At 43.5% G+C, this 23512-nt stretch overlaps 3 protein-coding genes across 6 annotated transcripts in view; 1 reads left to right on the top strand and 2 right to left on the bottom strand.

The window, feature by feature from the left end:
* Positions 1–23512, top strand: part of chrm3a (cholinergic receptor, muscarinic 3a) — a 177272-nt gene that overhangs the window by 48675 nt on the left and 105085 nt on the right. For all 4 annotated transcript variants that reach the window (XM_077239288.1, XM_077239290.1, XM_077239287.1 and 1 more), the window contains exon 2: positions 19305–19426. The gene's annotated coding sequence lies outside the window, so the exon portion shown is untranslated. The remainder of the gene's footprint in view (positions 1–19304; positions 19427–23512) is intronic.
* Positions 1–23512, bottom strand: part of LOC143746962 (solute carrier family 35 member D3) — a 347105-nt gene that overhangs the window by 267976 nt on the left and 55617 nt on the right. The window lies entirely within an intron of this gene.
* LOC143746652 (uncharacterized) lies at positions 20885–22177 on the bottom strand. Its single transcript, XM_077238609.1, has one exon. It carries the CDS (start codon positions 22175–22177, stop codon positions 20885–20887), a length of 1293 nt encoding a protein of 430 aa, XP_077094724.1.

Here is a 23512-nt window from a genome sequence, read left to right as displayed (position 1 = left end):
GTGTGCTTTACATCAATACAAAAGACAAATATAAATACAATACATTTCATCCTTAGCCATATGCTGAATCAAACAAATAGGTTTTTAGCCTAGACTTAAAAACAGACAAGGATGGAGCAAATCTAATACTAAAAGGTAATGCATTCCACAGTCTTGGAGCCGCGCGATCACCCCTACTCTTCAACTTTGATTTCGGTATACTTAAAAATCTCTGATTTGACGACCGGAGAGACATAACTGGACGATGCTCTACCAGTAGGTCCGAAAGATATGACCACTGAGCTTATCTGCTTGTCAAATTTCAGACCATCATCAAAAATAACAGCCAATTTTTTACGCAAGTCTTTACAGGCAGTGTTAGATTACCTAGGGTTATCTGATGTAACATTAACCAAGCTAATGTTAATATGTTTGGTCTGCTATTGCTGCTGCTGCAGAGTAAGTACACTTGCTAGGGGGGCGGGAAGTGGGGGTGCTGTTTTCACAGGATTGTAAATGCAACGCAAATTTTTCTTCAATTACAATTATTCATTTTTCGCATTTAGTAATTTATTTGTAGCTAATAAACACTTTAAGTGGGCTATTTAAAAAGTGTTATTTATATGTTAAATTATGTTTTTAAAAGCATACGCGTAGAGTGTGACGTCATATTGTGTGTCCGTAGAAAGAATTGGTCAGCAGCCGCTATAAAAAATTTAAAAAATAAAATCGTCCGCAGCCGCTCTACTGAGCGCAAGTCCACCATCAGTGTTGTATAGGCACATTGGCAATTTTTTTTGTGTTAATTTCTATTTCCTGTCACTGTGCAGGCTCTTTAAACAGACACTGTAAACAGCCCAATAACCCTTTTATTTAAAGGCTTGTGTCCCATAGACCGGTCCGTTGCATTACGATTGAAAGCATTATCAATAATGTCAAGTTCGGGTGTGTGTGCCGTGTAAACGAGTGTTCTCACCGATACTCTTGTTGTGTTTTGACGAGTTTTGACGATTTTTATAAACTCGATATTATTTCTTATTCAAAAGTGGTGACCCGCCACTGAAAACATCTTCCCGCACTCCTGGGACTTGCTACTGCCAATACATACTGTATATGACACATTGTTGTGAGTAAGACATACTGCTGCTGTACAATATAACATACAGGAATTACCTGTAGATCATCTATACAGGTGGAGGGTTTCTAAAAGTGCGTTGCAACTGCGACAGCAAAGCTGACAAAATATTTGAAAATTGAGCAGCAAGCTCATTGGCTACTGATACAGCAGGAACCAATCAGCTGTGCCCTTTAGAGAATGATGTGATTGTAAGCAGTTTGAGTTGAGGACCTATTAGCCTGTGCCATAAGCCTGAGTTTCATGACAGACCTATTTATTTCTTTAAATGCCACTTTGTTATATAATGTATATAGTGTTTTAGCCCCTTTATGTTTTCATTTGGGTATCCGAGATATGACTAGCAACACTTATGAGCAATAATAAAGTGGATGATCATGGCTGATTGATTGGATGTTTTATCTGGGGAGCGATTTGTTTAATGCAATTAATGTGGAACAGTAAATGACTTAAAAAGAACGTTTGGTAGCCAGCAACTGGATGGATGGGTTTTTCCTGAAATTTTTCCCTTCATTCCTTCCTCTGGTTCCCCTCATAACCCCTGAGGTCTCACAGTATGGAGTAAACTATCTGTCGAATCCACTTAGAGTTTATTAAGGACACACACATACCCCATTGTGAGTTAACTCTAATTAATGGACCTTGATTTGTAGCAGTCAGGAGTTTACCGGTAAGGTCATAGGTAAGATGTGTGGAGATGTGAGAGGATTCATTTAAATTAATTTAGTTTTATGAACATTGATAAAAAGACATGCTTTTCACAAATGGCTTCTGCTCTATTGTTTATTGTCAATATTTTCAGTAAACACAGTAAGAGGTGATCATTGATTGGGGAAATAAATGATTCAGTTCTCTGAAATAACAGAAGCTAGTCATAAAGTGTTGTTTTTTGTTCCATTTCAGTCGATAACGTCAGACGTAGTCGACGGTCGACTGAATGGGGATCTCGCTAGAGAGCCTATCCTCTTCGAGTACTATTGAACGAGCCAATGTAATTGGCGTGCGTGATTCGCATCACACACTCCGCCCCCGCGGCGCGGGTATAAATACGGAAGTGGATGCACGCACTAGTTGCCTTTCGCTTCGGAGCCGATCGTTTGATGTCTCTGAGAGTGCTGTTGTCTACAACGAGCGAGTGTGTCGGTGTTCTTCAGGAAGACTCTCCCAGTGCTGGTGTTCTACAGCGCGAGTGCAGCGGTGATCGCGAGCTTTGAGCTCTCAACTGCTGTTTTAACAGCAACAAATTTCTAAATGTTTGTGTGTGTTAATGGCTCGTTAGAGGGCGGAAAAGTGAGTGCTTCACTGTTTCAGTTCTCTGTTCAGTGTTGCCGCGGTCATTCCCCTGTGTGCTCCGGCACTGGTGACGGTCCTATTTTCTGAAAGAGCAACACGGGTGCGTTTGCGTCTTTTTCAAGATGTCATTCCGCCCGTGCGTTTCTGGGTGCGGTCGTTCCCTGTCTCTCTATGATGGTCACAACTGTTGTGTCACGTGTTTGGGCTTACAGCACGCTGAGACAGCTTTTGTGGACAGCTCATGTTTTCACTGTGGGAACATGACTGTCGCAGTGTTGAGGGCGAGACTCGCCTTCGTTAAACGCGGAGAGCGAGTCCCCATTACCATGAACCACCCTGCACGGGTGCTGTGTGGGATGGGTGACCGGAGGATAGTGTTGGATGTCCCGCCCGGTAACCATTCCCTGTGGGCTCCTCACTCCTCCCTTCCACTGCAACCACTGGAGCCTCCTGTGTTGTCTGCTGGTCCATCTGTAATGGGTGGGCCAGCGGTTTCACTCGGGGCTCCCCTGGAGGACAGGACGTCGATTGCAGCATCGGAGGGTGAGCTGACTTCTAGAGATGATGACTCGGCTGCATTGTCTCCCTCCGGGAGTTCAATGTTGCCCGAGCCGGATCCAGAATTATCAGCTATGCTGAAACGGGCCGCGATGCTGCCGGGCTCAAGTGGAACCTCCACCGTGTCCCGTTCAGTCTCGGTTGGAATCTGGAGTTTGGTGTCTTGGGGCGGGCCGCGCTGGTTCTCAGCTCGCCGCCCCAGTGCCTTTATTTCCCGAAATGCATGGAGAGCTTATCAGGTGGTGAACGGCATCTTTATCTGCCAGAAACTGCCTGAATAGCTTTTCCCCCTCATTACCCTTGATGGAGGAACGGTGAAGGGTTGCGAAGGGTCCCTCCATTGGAGCGGTCTGTCGACACAAGTGCACCTGTGTCCGGCGGCCGCTGCCTTTTGGGGGGATCCTCGTCTCCCCCCTAAGGCCTGTGAGTTTCGTCCGTTCCAACGGGCAGAGCTTACAAAGCCTGTGGGCAAGCCGCTTCGTCTTGCATGCCATGGCGTTGCTGCAGGCTAGGGCACCCATGGCATGCACGAGGGTAATCCAGACTGTGCCCTCATAGGTGAGCACCGCACTGCATCCGACCTCACCCTCCGAGGCACGAGTGTCGTAGCGTGCGTGATCGGTCTGGCGATGTCCAACGTGGTGGTCCAGTAGCGCCTTCGTTGGCTCAGCCTGGTTTGTATGGCGGATGCGGACAAGGTTCGGTTCCTGGTCTCCCCAATTTCCTAGGTTGGGCTGGTCGGCGACGCAGTGGAGAACTGCATCCAACAGTTCTCTGCCGCTCAAGCGCAGACGGAGGTCATCCGGCACATCCTGCCCCGGTGGCCTGTTGCTGCCTCCCCCCGCCGCCGGTGGCAGCTCCTCCGCCTGCACGTCGCCGTGGGCGTTCCCCGGCCGCTGCTCCTGCTGGGCCTCCACAGCAGCCTCCACCCAGGCCTCAGCATGGAGCCGGCCGCAGTAGAGACGCCCAGCCCGCTCCAGGCGCTGCCAAGCCAGGTGGCAAGCGACAGCGAAAGCATTCCGGAGCGGGCCGCCCAGGAATGGATGAGATGCTCTTGGAGTGGCACGATCACTCCCTCCCCCCGGGTGAGGGCCGGGTGGAGCCTTTTGTTTGTGTGCGTATTTGTTCCGCCGCTGGCTCCCAAAAAAAAAAAAAAAGCGGAGCAAGCGGTACCCATACTTCAAAGAGAAAGCAATTTCATCTGTTCCTAGGTCCCAAGAGGGCCAGTCTGGCGGGTGTCACCCTGTATAGCCTTACACCCCTCAGCTCCCCCTTGGTCGCCAGCAGGCAGCTTGGTGCGTTCGAGGACCCGGTCATCCGCCTTCTCACGCGCCCCCTGCCGCTAGTGGAGACAGGTAAGTGTTGCACAGCACACTAACACCACTCTCTCTACTTTGCTGCCCCACCTCAGGCTCAGCTACCCCGCTCAAGTCAGTGATAATCATCACATTAGGTGTTGAGCAGACGTGCTCCTGAAAATTCAGTGATATTCATCACACTAACTGTTAAGCAGTGCTCCTGACTTGTGCATGCTTATCTTATCCTGCTGGCGAAGTATTTGATATAGCCGCTCCTCCAGCCGGTATGAAGGCCAGTTGTAAACTCGTTCTTCGTGCTACTAGGTGGTGGGTCGTGACCATCTTGGCCCAAGATCGGTCTGCAGCTCCGACCTGAAAGACATGTGCTTAAAAACAGATCTCTACCTTCCGCACCGCAGGTCATCCTGTGTGTTGCGTGTAAGGGTGGAGTATCAGTGTCCTTCCCCTCGAGTGCTCCAGAGCCTGTTGGGTCTTCAGGTCAACTGAAAGAGAGTAATCTCGCCCACGGGCTGAGTATCTCTTTTTCAGTTTTGGAGATGGACTCGGTCTAACACGTCTCTTCAATGAGAATGTGTTCAGCTGGTGTTTGAAGTGAGAAAGGGTCCCACTGAAAGAACTTTCAGAGGCTCCTGGGGTATGTGGGAGTTGCAGCCTTTGGCTTCCTCCATATGTGACCGCTTCAGCGCTAGCTTCATGATCGAGTCCCGAGGTGATCATGGCAGAGCAGCTCACCCTGTGTGACTATAGTTCATCCCGGTCTGCTGCCAAACCCTCTTCAACAGAGGGGCCATGTACAAAGGGGCCGGGGCGACCCTCGACTACACGGGCATTCGTTCCTCGAGTTGTTAGACATTGCGACCGTTGCGCAAGCTTCTCTTGCATGTCACAACTCACCCGTCACCTCCTCCTTGGAGTCAGAAGCTTCTGAGGACGCTTTGTTCCACTCTTCCCGCTCTACTCAATCGTGCCGCCATCGAGCCTCATGACAGTTATAGCCAGGGCAAGTGGAGACTCCATCCCCTGGGTCCAGCTGGGTCATGACCATTCCGGGGCCGCTCAGTTGCCCCTCCGGTTTCGTCTTCCTGCCAGTGTTTGTATAAACCAGGCGGACTACCCTTGGACAAACACTGGCTCTCAGCTGCCCCAGGGGCCCGCAGAAATGCGTTTAACCCCAGTGAGCCTTCTAAAAGCGACTGCGACTCATGGTCGCCTTGTGCCTGCTCAAGTCAGTGGATTCATCAAACTTCATGTTGAGCAGAAATGCTCCTGAAACTCAGTGAAGTTCATCGCACTCAGGTGTTGAGCAGCAATGCTCCTGTAGCTCAGTGAGTTCATCACACTCAGGTGTTGAGCAGAAATGCTCCTGTAGCTCAGTGAATTCATCACACGCAGTGCTGAGCAGAAATGCTCCTGTTGCTCAGTGAAGTTCTTCGCACTCAAGTGTTGAGCAGAAATGCTCCTGAAGCTCAGTGAGTTTATCACACTCAGGTGTTGAGCAGGAATGCTCCTGAAGCTCAGTGAACTTATCACACTCAAGTGCTGAGCAGAAAATGCTCCTGAAGCCCAGTGATCTTTACATGTTGTGTTGAGCAATGCTCCTGTCTTTTTGCGCCCGTCGCTTGCACCTACGTGCCAAGTCAGGAGAGGAACAGGTCTTCATAGTTGCCCCTTATTGGCCCAACTAGACCTGGTTCCCATCGACAGCCTTCCTGACTTCCCCTGAAAACTCTTTCAGGGACGGGGCACGATGGCACACGCGTTCTTCCCCTGGAGATTCCGGGCGGTCTTACATCTGAACGCGGAGGTTCAGGTGGCTATCACAGGCATGTGATAGTTACCATCACTTCTGCGAGCACCCCCAAGAAATGGGTTGCGTGCTTACGCCTTTAGAAGTGGAACCTAGTCGTTGAGTGCGTCTTCTCTCCAGAGGTGATCCTGAAAGCTTTTCGATCACTTCAGTGCTCTCTTTCCTGCAAAATGGGTTGGAGTAGGCTGTTTTCCTTCACCCTCAAAATGATGTTGCCTCGGTGTTTAAACGACGCTCATCGTGTTGCAGAAGTGTGCAGAAGCACGTTCTGATCGTCAGGTTCCTGAGGAGCAAGGTCTTGTAAATCCTTGCGTCCCTCTTTATCCTCTTGGGCCTTATCCCTGGTGCGATGCACTGCAGAGACCGCCCCTGAGCCACTTCAGGCAGTGAGTTAAAAATTCTGTTATATCAGTTCTCCTGCTCGCGTGGTCTCTACTAGAGGGTAGGGACTTGCTCGCTTTCGGTCAACGTATTGTGCCTGGAGTCTGGGCCGGCTAACTCTCTCAAGCTGAGACCCCGGCTCGGATTGTGCCCAAGGTTCCTACCTCTCCCGTAATAGGAGCAGGTGGTGAGCCTGCAAGCGCTGCCCTGGAGGAGGCAGATCCAGCCCTGGCTTCTCTGTCCGTTCGCTTGGACGTGTACAGAACGCAAGCCATTGACCTCAGACCAGCTCTACAAATATCTGTTGGAATTCAGCAGAGAGGGAAGGCTGTTTCCATGCAAAGTCGTACTAGTGCTTGCCTTCATTTCGGTAAAAATCCGAGATGCAACATGTCCACTTAGGTGTTGAGCTCCTCTATGATTAGTGTAAAGTGCTCCGCCTGGGCGTTGACGATATGCTTTGCTAAAACAGATTCTAGAGTTGGGGGCTGGACGACACCTAGTTGAACCGCTGCTTCCCGTGGGCTCCCTTCTCATGAAGCCAGTTTCACGGTGAGCCCGGTTCAAGTGTCGGCTTGCTGCGCCATTCCCCTCCTATGGACTGGATACGTGCGCCTTTCTACTCCGGTTGAGTTCCCTTAAAATTGAACCCTGTTGAGTTCCTTCACACCCCTCCGACGTCGGACGTGCGGAACGTCTGGTGTTAGGCCTACCACTCGTAAGCAGTGTGGAACCTGTGTTAGGCTGGGTCCACATGTTGCGGTCCCTACGGCGCCCCCATATGTGTATTCTTCCACGATACGGCTCCCTGCGGTGAGCACGTGTCTTCCCTCGGAAGAGTCTCTCTGCCGTCACTGTCCGGTTTGTCTCTCCCCATCTTAGGCTGGAGCCACCCCAGTGACATTCCATATGTTAGACTGCCCGGTTTCCGCCCAGTTCATATGTGTATTTTCCACGTTACCTCCCTCTGGGTTGGATATGGCTTCCGCAGCGTCCCTTCCTTCCAATGTACGGGGAACGCTTTCCCAGTGGTCCTGTAGGAACAGCAGTGACTTCCCTGGCCTAAGCCCTGTCCTTCCCCGCCTTAAATTTGCGGGGGCATCAGGAGGCTTTGGTTTAGGCACTGGAAGGTGGCAGCGTTAGTGACATTTTCAAAGGTTATCCCCATTCAGTCGACCGTCGTCTATGTCTGACGTTATCGACTGAAAGGGAACGTCCTGGTTGCGTATGCAACCCACCGTTCCCTGAAGGAGGGAATGGAGGACGTAGTCCCCTTGCCACTACCGCTGGACCACCGCTGACCCCGGGTTACTCTCGGCTCCTCAGCGAAAAGCAACTAGTGAGTGCATCCACTTCCGTATTTATACCTGCGCCGCGGGGGCGGAGTGTGTGATGCGAATCACGCACGGCAATTACATTGGCTCGTTCAATAGTACTCGAAGAGGATAGGCTCTCTAGCGAGATCCCCATTCAGTCGACCGTCGACTACGTCCTCCGTTCCCTCCTTCAGGGAACGGTCGGTTGCATACGCAACCAGGACGTTCAATAGGCTCTTTTCATGCTGTCAAGTACTTTAGAAAACAATTTTGACATCCCTCAGTTTGTAAAAATGGCATGTAGAGTAAGGCACGTACAAAGGAAGCCTTTAGGGCAATACACTGCACTACGAAAATGTTAAAATACACAGAATTTCTTATAGTAGGCTACATGATATTAGTGTGATGAAATTGCATTCTAACCTCATCTGTGCAATGTTACATTCAATTCATCAGTAACTCCCATAATCACACAGATCCATGCAAGAATACCACAAAGGAACTGCTTGTATCAAGCAAAATTTGCAGTTAAAACGCATAACCGTATAACACACATCTGTATGATAGTGTTTAAATCTGCACATTTCTACTCTGGTGGTTTCAGGGTAATTGTTTAGGTCGTTTTGGCTTCTGTTCAATGACGGCTTACAAATTTTATAAGCTGATGAATGTACTTTTGGTGGCATTTAAAAAAACACCCCAGTGCTGATTTGGCATCAGTAATGTGATGTCATCAGCGACTGCGGTTAGCAGATATTGCTGTAGTATTACCCCATTTAACTCATGCCTGAATCGGACGTCAGACTTGCAAAAACTCTTATGAATGATTCACCAAGAAACGTTTGATTTATTGCAGGTGAGATGGTCAATGACATCAAGGGATTAAAGTTGTTCATATTATGGGATGTCTCTTTGTCCTTCTTGCATACAGTTGTCATTAATCCAAACGCATTGCAGCATTCAGCGTGTAATGATTTCTGAGTGCTGGTCTTGTGCTGAGAGCAGCTTGTGGGACCTGGACTGTGAGTAAGCAAACAGAGCCTGTTTCACATTTTTATGTGCTGTTTATTAAGGGCTGTCAACAGTCTGTCATTCTGACAAGCACATTCAGTAGAAGGAGGATAAATTCAGCGGGAGAAATGCCTGAACAGATTCAAGGTTTGTGGAAGTAACCGTGTTGCAGACACACTTTGATCGTTGTTTGTGTAGGTGTGAAAGTGTGAGTTTGTGTACAATTATAAAAATGCTATTATTTTTGGACTTTTCAATGACACTTTACATTTCTTGAGATGCTGAACAGCAGGTTTTTTTTTTGTAAATTTCCTGCTAGCATATTCAGTGCATCCACTTTGGAGTGGATTTCATAATATATTTGTATTATATATTTTTTAAACATATAATACTAATTCGTTTTTATTTGTTTCTCTGCATTGATGAAACTAATACGTTACACTTTTTAAATGTAAACATTTTTAAAGTCTGTAAAAATAGAGCCCAATGTTCTGTGATGAAATGAAGAAATTTCCCATTTAAAATTTTCACAGGTATTTTTCCCATATTTTGATTTACACATTGCATAGTGTTGTGTTTTAGGGTTAAAGGAATAATCTGTAAACTGGCAGAAAATTACCAGAACCTTTTTCATTTTTCTACGGATTTAAAAAAATATATAATTTCATTATATTATATCCAACAAGTTTATCAAATTAATCACAATTTATTGCATGTTTATTTACTGATAAAAGCTCACAAATAAAGATAGACGTTACATTTTTGCCGCAGATAAATTTCAGTATAACTTTTTTTGCACTTAACCCAATAAAATGACAGGCCTAGTTAAATTTAAACTCAATCAGTAATATTTAGTCAAACTTAATACAGAGCAAAATCAAAGCTTTACCATAGTGTTTGAATTGAATGTTAATTTATACTTAACATGAAGTAATGGAAAATATGAAAAATTTTCACTCAATTCAGAAAGGCAGCTGAAAGTAGGCACACGTCGTTGTGTCTGTATTTCCTCTCGTCTCTCATAAGGAGAAATCTCTCTTTGATTTATCGTGTTTGGAACAGACGGTGACACTTAAATCATCTGTCTTATTGCTATGGTCCCTCCAGGAGCAGAAATCTAAACACAGCGGGGTATACACCTCTGCCTGCAGTGAACAGCTCTGTCAGATGCAGGAAATGTTCTCCAGAAAAACTGTCTACACTCCCATGAGCTCTGCTCTCAAGGGAACATATCAAGGGGCTTTTAGGGTAATATTCATCGATGACTGAAAATAGGACTTTTTTTTAATAATAAACTTTGGGAACTATAGTGAAAATTCATTCAAGGTCATCATCAGCAAGTTGTAGGTGGCATGTTTATAGACTGAGGTAACCCCAGGTCGTGTGAAGCTGTTTGCCTCAGAGTGTAGACAGCTTGAACTCTAGCTGCCGGAGCTTCAGTTCTCATCCGACAGACTTTACCTGTTTTCCATTCCAAGACTGAAGACTCATGACCTACTAGTGTCTTACTCACTGCCCTATTAGTCAAACGCCACTCACATATAAACCACCTGTCCACTAGCATTACCACTAACTCAGTCACAGTGGATGGGAGGTCCTGATTATTATCCAAATAAATGGATGTAACGGTGTCGCCTTTGAGCTTTATTGAAGGGTTGTCACATTTTGATATAAATGCATTTTTTTATTTTTTTTTCAAATTAAACCATAATTTCATACAAATTTTAATTCTCAAATTATAGATTTATAAAAAAAAAAATATATATATATATATGCTATATATATATATATATAGTCATTTCAGAAATAAAGATATTTTCTCATGCAGCAAACAAATTAAAATGCAGTTTCCCTCAGCCGCTGAAGTTTGGATTTGCATGAGGAATCCTAGATTAGATCATAGATTAGAAGTTTTACAGGCTTCATTATCCTGGAGAAGCAATCAGAAGTTCCAATCAGCTTCAGTTCCAGTTCATATATACTGTACACACATCAGGCCTGCCGGAAGATGGCTAAGCTTACCCCAGACTTACACACACTCTGCTTATGCCATTTGACCAAACAAGGAAGACTTCTGTATCCTTTTCTCATCCATCACTGGAACATGCACATAAACAATAGTTGTTTTTAATACATGTACTAATGCCCGAAGCCTTGTATGTGTGTTCACCTGTTGTGTCTGTGGTCTCTTATATAGTGAGTTCAATTTTCTCTCATCCATGATGTCTGTGAGGATGGCATTCATTTTAATTTTTTATGTATACTTTTGCTGGCCCATGTATAAAGAAGTGTCATGCTTTTATGGACCAGAACTGCTTTGTGTTTGTTATGATAATGCATTACACAGATTCCACTATGATTGTTTTGTCATTTACTCATGAATGGAACGTTGAACAAAATAATTCATGGAACATACGACTTCACCAGTGATTTGAGCCTTGTTTCATTTGGCACATGTTCTGGGTTGTGAAAGGGTCAATAGAATGAGCTTTGACAACCAAAAAAGGCCAGATACATATCCACATTTAACATTTAGTAATAAATCCTAGCAGACACAGTCTAAGTTAACCTTCATAATGGATTCTTGAGCTTTCTGTGGTTTTGAGTCCAGTAAATTTGGGTAATAAATTGTAGGTGTTCCTTGTAGTCACTGTAGTCATCATTTAGATGAATTAACTGCTGTAATATTCCTGATATCTCATCCACTTTACAGTGTTGTAACAGCTGTGATAAGATTTTAACGCAAAGCAGTTTTTCCACACTAAAAAAAAAAAAAATGCTGTGTCATGCAGCAACCAATCAGAACAGCATGGACGAGTCCTTGTATGGTTTTCCTTGTGGAACCTGAGGGATTTGCCAGATAATAGCCTATAATGTTTTCAATTATCCAATATCAGTCAATTTCTCCTTGTCCATTTTTTTATGTTCAATATAAATGAGGTGTTGGATTTCAGTCAACATTTTGGTGTAGATAGTAAAGAAAAACAAGCATTGCATTAGCATTAGCATTAAAAATGTATTTATATATTTATGTTTGCGTTGCATCTGGTTAGGACACACTAACAGTGACTAACAGGGACATTTGTATTAAATTGTATTAAATTGTATTAAATTAAGGATGAATTGATGTTTTAGACAAAGCCTTGTAGTCATTACCCTGGTTATGATAGGATATTTGACAAGCTCTGACAAGAAATGTTTCTTAAAATAAAAATGCCCTGACAATCAAATGTTTTGATAGAACATACCAGGTCTTTCAGGAAATTTTGTGCATGGGCAACGTGCGCTTTGTTTCATTTGAATGGAATGAGAACAGGTGGTTTTATCTCAGTGAAGGATTTATGGATGTATGTTTTTACTCTCGCAATGGCCTTTTACCTCAAACTCAATTTTTACTTCAAAAACACGTACCTGTAAAAATAATACTATAAATATCATCTAATGCAGTGGCATTCATAAATCTTTAGGTATGAATTTATGTGCCCAAATGCACATTTGCGCCCAGTGCACATTGACATCACAAGCAGGCGCTTCTAAGAGGCTCCCAGTACAAAACAGCATCTCTCACCTGACTTAAGACCATTAAATGTGATGCTTTGTCTTGTAGTGTAAATAACAAGGACACAGAGGACACTCTAAATAATGAGGTGAATTTGAAATAAATCTCCTTTCCTAGTGTCACAGATACTCGTCTTGTTTCATTCGGTTCTCTGGTTCGGTTTGTGGTGTCATCCTCAGTTTGTGGGGTTCCATGCTGTAGCAGATTTTTGTGCATTTTCTGACATGAACAGAAATTGTGTGTCCCAAGTAATTTGTCAAACACCCTGTTGTGTTCCGGGTTCATCTCATGAAAATGTAAGTACAATCTGTGTTTCGTTGGAAGGATGAAATTAATTCTGTCGTGCCTTGATCAACTGATTTGTTTCTTCTTGCTCATAATTCACTAAAAGGCTCTACGTTCTGCCTCAGATACTGCAGATTTTACACATGCCAAAAAGTGGTTAAAGTTTAAGTGGAAATTATTTTAGAATTTGAATCAGTTACTTAATTTTCAATACAATTAATAACTATGGCGCAAATTGGGTTGAAATGAGAGATTGATCTGCAGTGTGATAAAACTAGCGTTGGTGTATTAAGAACAGCGGATGGAAATAAACAGAAACATCCTAATTTACATAACTGAGTCCAAAACATAGGCTATAGCCCCAGTTTTACAGACTTTAAGCCTAGTCCCAGTCTGAAGTGCATGTTTGAGCTGTTTTAACTGAAGCAATTTGCAGTGATATACAGTTTCTTAAAATATGTCAGTGGCGTGCCATTGTTTTGTCTCAAGATGCACACCAGTAATGTTTTTTTTTTCTAAGGCTTGTTTATAAAAATGACTTCAGTGCCCTAAATGAACAAAGGCCCAATCTTGTCTTAATCTAAGGTCTATCTGTGAAACCAGGTCATAGAATCGGTGAATCTGTTAAGTTAGTAGGCCTACTTGTTACTCCCCAACACTGTTTCTGTCTGCACTGTTGTTGCACTGTTGCTCTAAGTACATATAGGCTCCAACATGGCTGTTGGATCATGATTCTTGTCAGCTGTCTGTGGAAGTGCTATTTAATGGTAGGACATTTACGTTTTTGTGTTCCACTGCTCAGTGTTTTTTTCTATATAAACATTCGCTTGATGAACGTCTTTGACATTTCGCTACATCTTGCTGCTCGTTCAGCGACTCGTGCGTGAGCTCTGTGTTTTTAACTAAAATTACTTGTATTTTTAAACGTAGCACAGCTCATCTGTCAGTTTCAAAACATTGGGCCATCCCGATTTGATTAAATTCCTCAGCTCTGTGTCTAGCGTTTTTAAATGCAAAAACAGTTCTGTCACGGTCCTTTGAAAGCAGAAATAAGGCATGACTGATGGGATGTGTAAGTCATGTTAAATACAAAATAGATAAGACAATGTTCTTTGGTCTGCACAGGTTTACTTGCAGTGTGTTGCTGCTTACATTGTTACAAAACAGAAAGAGGATAGCAATTCATTATTCATTGCATATCATAATCAATTTTAATTTGTGGGCACTGGGCATTATTTAGACAGCCGTATGAATGTGACTCCGAATGATAAGGCCATACCGCACGCATTTTCCCACAGTGGGTTCTTCTGTCATTATGGAGGAACTGTCTTTGTTGGGTTGTATCAGTTATTTCCAGTAGTTCTTTTTCAGCTCTGTGGTTGTCTATTGTTTGGCTCAGACGGGGTCTTAAACAAGAGGGAGATACTCATACATGTTGCATGCTAAGAGACTTGATAGCTGATATATTCTTTCTCTCGCTTTCTGTTTTCCCTCATTCTCGATCTTTATTATTCAAAAGCATTTCATTGTTAATGAATTCTCATTAACACCTCTATTATCAGGGCCATTGTGCTCGGTTGATTTTAGACCCAACATTCGGAGAGTAACAGAATTGCTTTCTGAAAGAATGGTGGCTGAGAAAAACGCACCGCTTTAGTGTGTATCCCTTTAAATGCAAATGAGCTGATGCTGCCGGCCCAGAGGGCCGAGCCTCACGAGCCTGCGCTCATTCAGGACAATCTAATCTCACAGAATGATAATATCAGAACAGAAACTCTCAGTAGCAGTGCTCATTTCGAGTCTGACATAATGCCTACAGAGTCCGAGAATATATGTTGAATGAAAATAGAACAGGTATAGTTTAGTTTAATTACGGTTATAACTTATTTGTCATCTGATTTTATCCACTATTAATACAAGCCTGCTGTAGCGGACCCCGTCTGATGGCCAAAAATATACTGATGAGTTTAATGAAGTTTATTGTACATCAAACAAAAGATGAAGGGAGAGTTTTACTCCAGAAAATCACAGCAAGAGCTGAATAAACACAGTATAAGAAGTGCGCATTAAAGTCTTATCCATAAACTCTCTATCTCCCTTTCATTATGTTCAACATACACAGCGAATTACACAAAACACTTGTTACAACTAACAGTTAACAAATAAATACACACCTTTTCAGGGGGTTCTTAATAAACTGGTAAACTTTATATCCGTAAAATGACTGGATCATGAACAGTTGGTACTGATCCATCCTCGAGTAACAAAGAGAGTAAATGAAGACTGCTATGTTCATTCTTACATCCAACAACAAATCACCTCAATCGCTTAGAAGACATTTTTGTCTACAGCTGCTCCAGCTTCTTATGATTTATGGGGATTTAAAAAAAAGCACTTGGTGGATTTTTATCATTATAGGGTGGTTGTGTACACACATTGCAAACACCATGTAAAAGTGAATTTTGCATAATAGGTGCTCTTTAAAAATCTAAATAAAAAATAATCACATAGCTTTAGAAATAACCTGGCAGATAAGCAGCTGCTAATATACATCATTAATGAATCTGAAAAATAACAACAAATGTCAGCTCTTCTCCTACGATTCTACAAAAGCAAGCAATGAAGGTGAAATAGAGATCTCCTAAATTAGTGAAGTCGATGTTACACAAAATGATTAAAAAATCTGTAAAATTCGAAGTGTAAACCTTTGCTCTACTCACATTTTTTCATTTTATTAGCACTTGGGAAATCAAGGTATGGCAGCTAGCATACTTAATGAATACTCCTCCTAAAGACTCTCACCAGGCATTCCTTCACTTTTGATCATACTGATAAACAAATTATACCTATACCACCTAATGAGGAGCAATTTTTGTCTAATACTAAATAGCATATTACATTTTCCTGATATCACATCACTTTAAAGTGGGGTCATAGACTATATATTTATCTCCCTTTTTTATATACCAAAATGGTGCTTGATTGGTGAACTGCTCTGAAAACGACCTGGTATTTAGGCTATGCTCGCTGAACGTTGATTTAACTGACTGCATAATCTGCCCACAAATTTACATAGCACATCATAGTATTTGAGGCTTAGCAGTCTCTGATTCGGGGTCTTTATGCAATCACAAGCTTTTTTACTGCAATGTCAGAAGTTACAATAGATACAATTATTAGTAAGCTTATATTAAGCAATCCCAATGCCCCTGATTTTTGCAGATTTTAGTTTGAGACCAGCAGTTTTAGGGATTGAAATGGATTTTTTTTTCCCCTGTGGTGGAAAGATGCAGAATGGTTTAATAATAATAAAAATAATAATAATAATACATTTTATTTATAGGCGCCTTTCTCAACACTCAAGGTCACCTTACAAAATCAACAATAAAACACTCAATCCAATAAACATTAAATCAACGAAAAGCAGGCAATATAATAACATAAAATACTATTAAAAAGAACAGGAGAAAGGATGGGATCCTTACAGTCAAAATACATTTAAAAGTTATATAGAGTATGCCTGTCTAAAAAGATAAGTTTTTAAGTGAGTTTTAAAAGTAGTTATGGACATGGAGTGTTGAATGTAGTGGGGCAGAGAGATCCAAAGATATGGGGCTGAATGACTGAAAGCTCTAAACCCAATGGTAACCAGACGAGCATGTGGAAGGATGAGCTGAATGGAAGAAGAGGACCTGAGAGAACGAGTGGGTATCTTGATATGAAGGAGCTCAGTGAGATACTTAGGGGCAAGAATATTAAGGAGAAGAATTTTTGTAAATTATGCGATATTTAAAGGGTAGCCAATGAAGTTGCTGCAGGACAGGTGTTATGTGACTGATAAAGGGGGTTCTGGTAATGATATGGGCAGCAGAATTTTGGACTAGTTGTAATTTATGTATGTATTTGTCAGGTAGCCCATAGAGGAGAGATTGCAATAATCTCAGCGGGAGGTAACCAGGGTGTGATCCAGAATTTCAGCACTGTTAGCAGAGAGAGTTGGACGTAAGCGAGAGATGTTACGTTAATGAAAATATGCTGACCGAGTGATATTGTTAATGTGGGACTGAAATGACAGAGTGCTATCTAGGATGACACCCAGACTCTTAACTTGAGGGGAGGGAAACACAGATGAATTATCGATGGAAATGGAGAAGTAATTTATTTTATAGAGGATGGATTTGGTGCCAATAAGGAGGAGTTTAGTTTTGTCACTATTAAGCTTGAGAAAGTTTAACGAGAACAAGGATCTGATTTCCTGAAGGCAATTTGATAGGGAGGTGGGAGGGAGAGATGTAGTTGGTTTGGTGGATAAGTAGAGCTGGGTGTCATCTGCATAGCAATGGAACTGGATGTCATGTTTACGAAAAATATTGCCAAGAGGGAGAAGGTAAAAAATGAACAAAAGGGGTCCAAGGACAGAGCCTTGGGGAACACCAGAGGAAAGGGGGGAAAGTGGGATCTGAAATTTTTTAGTTGTACAAACTGAGTACGGCAAGAGAGATATGATTTAAACCAGTGCAAGGGTGTATCAGATAATTCAAGGGAAGCTAATCGGTCGATAAGGATGGTGTGGGAGATGGTGTCAAAAGCCCCACTCAGGTCCAGGAGGATGAGGATTGTTAGTAATCCAGAGTCCGCAGCCGTGAGGAGGTCATTGGTTATTTTAACAAGAGCTGTTTCGGTACTATGAAGGGGACGGAGGCCTGATTGGAACTGTTCATTGAGACTATTGTGGGTGAGGTGGTCATGAATTTGAGAAGCAACTGTTTTTTCAAGAATTTTTGAAAGGAAAGGGAGGTTAGAAATTGGTCGAAAATTGTTAAAGTTGCTGGGGTCAGCCCCAGGTTTCTTAAGAATGGGGGTTATTGCCGCTGATTTGAGGGCTGACGGAACAATACCAGTGATAAGCGAGGAATTGATAATTGCAGTTATAGGAGGGGTCAGGAAGTGAATGCACGTTTTAACCAATATACTGTAGTCGGAAGAGGATCAAGTTGACAAGTTGATGATTTAGATTTGCGAACAAGGTTGGTTATTTCAGCATCAGAGGGGAGGGTGAAGGTAGATAAAAGATGACAAGAAGATATTTGAAAATCAGACGATAGTTCAAAGGTTGAGATCTGAGGGGGTAACTTTTGATGTATACGATCAATTTTAAGATTAAGGTTTAAGATTAAGGCAGTGGGTGTGGTATCACTGAATCTAATATGATTTTCAGTGTCAAGGCAAAGAATTGTTCTTTAATTGTGGATAAAAGTATCATTGGGTGATTTAAAGGTGTAGTTCACCTAAATCAATTACTGGTTCCAAACCCATAAGACTTTCATTCATCTTCAGGAAACAAATTAAGATATTTTTAATAAAATCTGACAGATTTCTGTCCCTCAATTGAAAGCTCAAGCGTACTTGCTTGGCGTGCGAGAACCAATAAGGTTTGTTTTCTCGCATCAAGTACGGTTGAGCTTACCAAACCATTTACAATAAGTGATTTATGTATGTTTGCTGATGAATGTTTATATGTGAATAAAGCCTAAATTAAGTGTGTCATCATATAAATTGATTGTTTCTCTTCAGAAGACTTGGCTTAAACCACTTGATTCATATGGATTTATTTTAGACTCTCTTCATGGATGTTTTGAACTGTTGGAGTTTTGGGTGAATAGACTTTAAATGTAGGGAGAAAAATCTTTCAATTTTATTAAACATATTTACATTTTGGTTTTGAAGATGAACGATAGTCTAATGAGTTTGGAAAAACATGAGAGTGAGTAATTGATGACAAAATCAATTAAAGATTATGCTTTTTATACAACTTGGCTGTCTATGCAGTAGACTTTTTAAATATTCTGACATACTAATGACATTGTAACAATAGCTGGTTAAAAAAAATCTGCAAATATCCTTTAAGTATAATTTAATTTTGATAAAAAGAGGATAATCTATTAAGGATGGGATATCTACAATTGTAATATCTTGGATATTTAGTTTACTCCTAAGTTTCTCGAAAATAACTCTTAAATATCTTTCAAAATTCAATATCATAAAGCAAACTTTGCTAGATCCTGTGCTAGTTCCTTGGAAACACTCATTGTATCAGCCTGGTACCTTGTAAACACTTAATAATGAAATTGTGCACCCTGAGTGACACCTGACAATTGTGTAGAAGCCAGCCATTCATATTGAAACATGTGATTTTGTCAGGTAATGCCGTTTATGCATGTAGTATGCATCAGACAGTCAGTGAATCGTTTGTGGTCATGTTGTGGAATGGCTGCAACTAGGATCACAATGACTTCAAGAGTAACATCGCTGCTTTTAGTGGCCTGTTGGAACAACAAACTTGCTTTGGTAATATTTCCAACTGCTCTGAGACACTGTAGCCCCCGACTCCTTCTGTAGCTTCAGCGGTTTCAAGATGAAATCCAACAGAAGCCTAAGACATATTTGTTTATAAGCTTTGGATGGAGCAAGTTATCTCAGATGTGTTGAAGTTTTGAGCCATTGGCAGCTAAAATTATACTTACAATGTTTTTCACAGATCAGGGAAGAGTTATTCATTTGTTGATGCGAATGTCTCAATACAGATAAGAGATTGGTACTTCAGACTTTGATTCTTCTTGGAATCAAATAGATCCGACTATGTTTGTTTGTGTGCCCGCAGGTCCGAGGCAGTATGAACCAGACTGATGTTCTGTCTCCATGCCAACTGAAGCTTCAGGTCGAGGTACACCTAAACCCTCCTGTCAGAAGGTGACCCCTCTGCCCCAATCCAATCTCTACAGGGTGAGTGACCAAATCATTGCACATACACAGTGACAGCACTGTTGAAATGGATTTTTTTTGTTCCCTTCTTTATTTTTAAGCTAACTTTTTCTAGCTTAAGTTTATTCTTCTGTTGTGAAATTTCAGCATATGTGAGCTTTTTCAAATGGTAGTGCAAGGAATTTGCATTCTGAACTCATTCTGATGCCTGTTTAAGTTCAGACAACTCACTTTGTGATGATTATTGCGGAAAGGCCATTAAAGGTCATATAAGTTCGATTAAAGGAAATGTCAGTGACAGAGACTTCTTGTAGAATAATTCAATCTTCATGTTTTTTAAACCTCTCTTTGAGTCACCCAATGTGTCTTTCCATGTGTATTTATGTAGAGAATTACATTGTTTTATAATTTTTACTCGTAATAAGCCCTTTTGTCATAAGTATATTTGTAAATTGTACACCAAGTACATTTGGACAAAAATTGAGCTGCATAAAAACAACTAACTGAAATTAAATGATTTTTTTTATATAGAATGCAATGACACTTTAAAGAAAATAAACTTTTCAGCAAACACATTTTTTAAAAAGAAAGTTGGTTATAAAACAGACTTAAATGGTAAAACAATAGATATGGTGTATAAAACAAATGCATTCAGAAACTTGAAAATTTGAGGGAAACATACTTCATCAACTACTGTTGAAAATTTTGCGGTATGCAAGATTAATGTGTTTGAAAAAAGTCTGTTGTGCTCACCATGGCTTCATTTATTTAATCAAAAATGCAGTAAAAACAGTAATATTGTGAAATATTGTCACAGTTTAAAATAACAATAGGTTACTATCGTAACCCCGGTTCTCTGAAACATCGAGTGGAGAGATCCACCTATGGGAAGGGCATCCGTACCTGACCTCTGCAGAAGCATCCAATTGCACCAAGTCTGGCTAGACAGACAGAAGCGCGCAGCCAATGCCAGGTGAGGCCACACCCCCTCACCTAAGGGCATATAACATCTGGGCGCGCTGCTATTCCTCAGTAAGTATATTCGCTTCTCGTGCAGCAAGCGGGGCAAAGCTGGTGGATCTCTCCACTCGATGTTTCAGAGAACCGGGGTTACGATAGTAACCTATTGTTCTCTTTCATCATCTCGTGTTCGAGATCCACCTATGGGAGAGACATGGACAGCTCCCCGATTGCCCAATACACTCACAGTGAGGTTCTGAAAGCCAGAGAAAGACGGTCACCCCGGGGAGGCGGTGCCTGACACGTCCATTAATCATGAACCTGCAAAGGTGACGCCACACCGACTGCTGTGGACACGCAGGACATGAAGCATGCATGAGACACATACATGAAAGTACCCCCAACCCACCAAGGCACATAAACTAAACCCATAACGGGAAGTAAATGTTTGGTGGCAAGAATGAACATGACCAGCCGGGCCATTCACTCTTATTGGTTTCAACAGGGTACAGGGAAGAGCTAAGAAGACCCAACCCCTAAAACCGAATGTGCTACCGAGGTTCTGGTGACATCCAGCCGGTAGTAACGCACAAAGGTATGAGGAGAAGCCCAACTGGCAGCGGAGCAGATGTCCTGCAGTGACACTCCCCTAAACAAAGCCCAAGAGGCGGCTAAGCCCCTTGTGGAATGAGCTCTGATGCCCCTTGGGGGCTGCACTCCCTTTGCTTCATAAGCCATAGTTATAGCGCCCACAACCCAATGTGAGAGGCGTTGCTTCGATATGGGACTCCCTCTGTGCGGAGGGGCCCATGAAACAAAGAGCTGGTCGCTCTTCCGGAAAGCGCTGGTCCTGGTCATATAAGCCTGTAAAGCACGGACTGGACACAGAGCATTCAGCCTCTGATCCTCCAGAGAGGTAAAAGGTGGAGGGTGAAAAGCGGACAGCTCCAACACCTCCGAAGTGAACGCAGGGAAGCACTTCGGCATGAAGGCCGGGTTAGGCTTAAGGGAAACCTTATCTCCACTGAGGGAGAACTTAGTGCACGAGGGGTGAACCGAGAGTGCATGTAGCTCACTGACACGTTTGGCAGATGCCAAGGCCAAGAGCAAAGCTGTCTTGAAGGACAGCAGCTTAAGGGAAATACTCCCCAGGGGCTCAAAAGGATGTTGAGACAGTGCTTCCAGCACCATGGAGAGGTCCCATTCCGGAACAGTTCTCCTGATGACTGGCAACGAGCGGCGTGCACCCTTCATGAATCTGCGGATTAGAGGGTGCTGCCCGACAGTAGAGCCCTCAAAACCCACATGACAGGCTGAAATCGCAGCCAAATAGACCTTAATGGTGGAAAAAGACCTCCCTTTTTCCATGAGGTCCTGAAGGAAACACAAAATATCAGGAACTGAGCACTGATAAGATGTGAGACCGCGCCCATCGCACCACCCTTCGAACACGTGCCACTTACAGCCATATAAGGACCGTGTAGAGACGGCCCTGGCATTCTGAATAGTGGCGACCACACGCGGCGAAAGCCCAAGTGCGTTCAGGTTCGTCCTCTCACGGGCCAGGCCCAGAGAGCCACCCTGTCCGGGTGGGGGTGGTAAATCTCCCCGTTGGCTTGGGACAATAGATCCGTGCGAACGGGAAGGCGCCACGGCTCGGCGTATAACAGAGGAATTATCTCCGCCAGCCATGGTGCCTTGGGCCACCTGGGTGCTATCAGAATGAGAGACAGGCCCTGCTCTCTCACCCTGGCCAATGAGGGAATTATCAGGCACAGGGGAGGAAAAGCATACAGGAGCACTCTGGGCCATGGGTGGGCCAGTGCGTCTACCCCGAGGGGCGCGTCCATGTCCCTTAGAGAGAAGAACATAGGACAATGGTAGTTTTCGCGCGAGGCGAATAGATCTACGCTCGCCCGTCCGAATCTCATCCATAGCATTTCCACTATCTGAGGGTGAAGACGCCAATCTCCGTAGATTGGGTTTCCCCTTGATAGCAGATCCGCACCTCTGTTCAGAATGCCCGGAACGTGAGTTGCGCGTAACGACAGGAAAACCCGTCTGCTCCACACCAAAAGCTTGTAAGCTAGAGCGTGGAGTTTCGACGAGCGCATGCCGCCCTGACGGTTGATATAAGCCACAGCCGTGGTATTGTCGCACCGTACTAGAACGTGATGTCCCTGCAGGCGAGGCAGAAAATGATTCAGAGCTTTCCAAATGGTTAAAAGCTCTAAATAGTTTATGTGCGCTGAACGTAGTCTGTTTGGCCACAGACCGTTCACCGTTCTGCCCTCCTGGGTGGCACCCCAGCCTGTCAAGGACGCATCTGTCGTCACAACTTTCCGCATCGTAACCGCCCCCAGAGGGGTTCCCCGTGCGTAAAAGTTCTCGCTCTCCCAGTGGCGCAAGGTCGCCGAGCAGGCGCGTGTCACTGTTACCGAGCGGCAAAGGTCGCGAATCGGGCTGAAATGTAGTGACAAGACCCATTTCATGAACGCCCTCATCCTCAGAAGTCCCAATGGCACAACTTGGGTGGATGAAGCCATGAGACCCTGTAGCCTGAGACATGTGCGATATTGCACTTTCGCCCCTTCTCTGAACTGCGTCAGACAGTTCATCAGAGAGCGAACGCGCTCTTGAGAGAGGCGCGCTCGCATGGAGACCGAATTCAACTCCAAGCCCAAGAAAATGACATTCTGACTGGGCGTGAAATTGCTCTTGCTCACATTCACTTGAAACCCGAGCGATGTGATGTGCGCGAGCACACGGTCGGTGTCCTGCAACACCTTCTCCTTTGATTCGGCTATGATGAGCCAATCGTCTATATAAGTCAGGATTCTCAGACCTGATATTCTCAGAGGTGCTAAGCCCGCCTCCGCGCACAGACAGAAAGACCGGGGACTCAAACTGAGTCCAAACGGAAGAACTGTGAATTCGTAACATATGCCCTGGTAGGCGAAACGAAGAAACTTCCTGTGCGGAGGATAGATGCTTATGTGAAAGAAAGCATCTTTCAGATCGACTGATGTGAACCAGTCGTTCTGTTTTATGGCACGGGCGAGTGCGCCTTGTGTCAGCATTCTGAAATTGTATTTCCTCAAATGTTTGTTCAACACTCGAAGGTCCAAGATAGGGCGGAGAGAGCCG

This window comes from Siphateles boraxobius, unplaced genomic scaffold, assembly GCF_051911475.1.
Source record: "Siphateles boraxobius isolate OS27281-9 unplaced genomic scaffold, OSU_SipBor_1 22, whole genome shotgun sequence".
Taxonomy (NCBI): Eukaryota; Metazoa; Chordata; class Actinopteri; order Cypriniformes; family Leuciscidae; genus Siphateles; species Siphateles boraxobius.
This window is presented reverse-complemented; position numbering and strand designations above follow the sequence as displayed.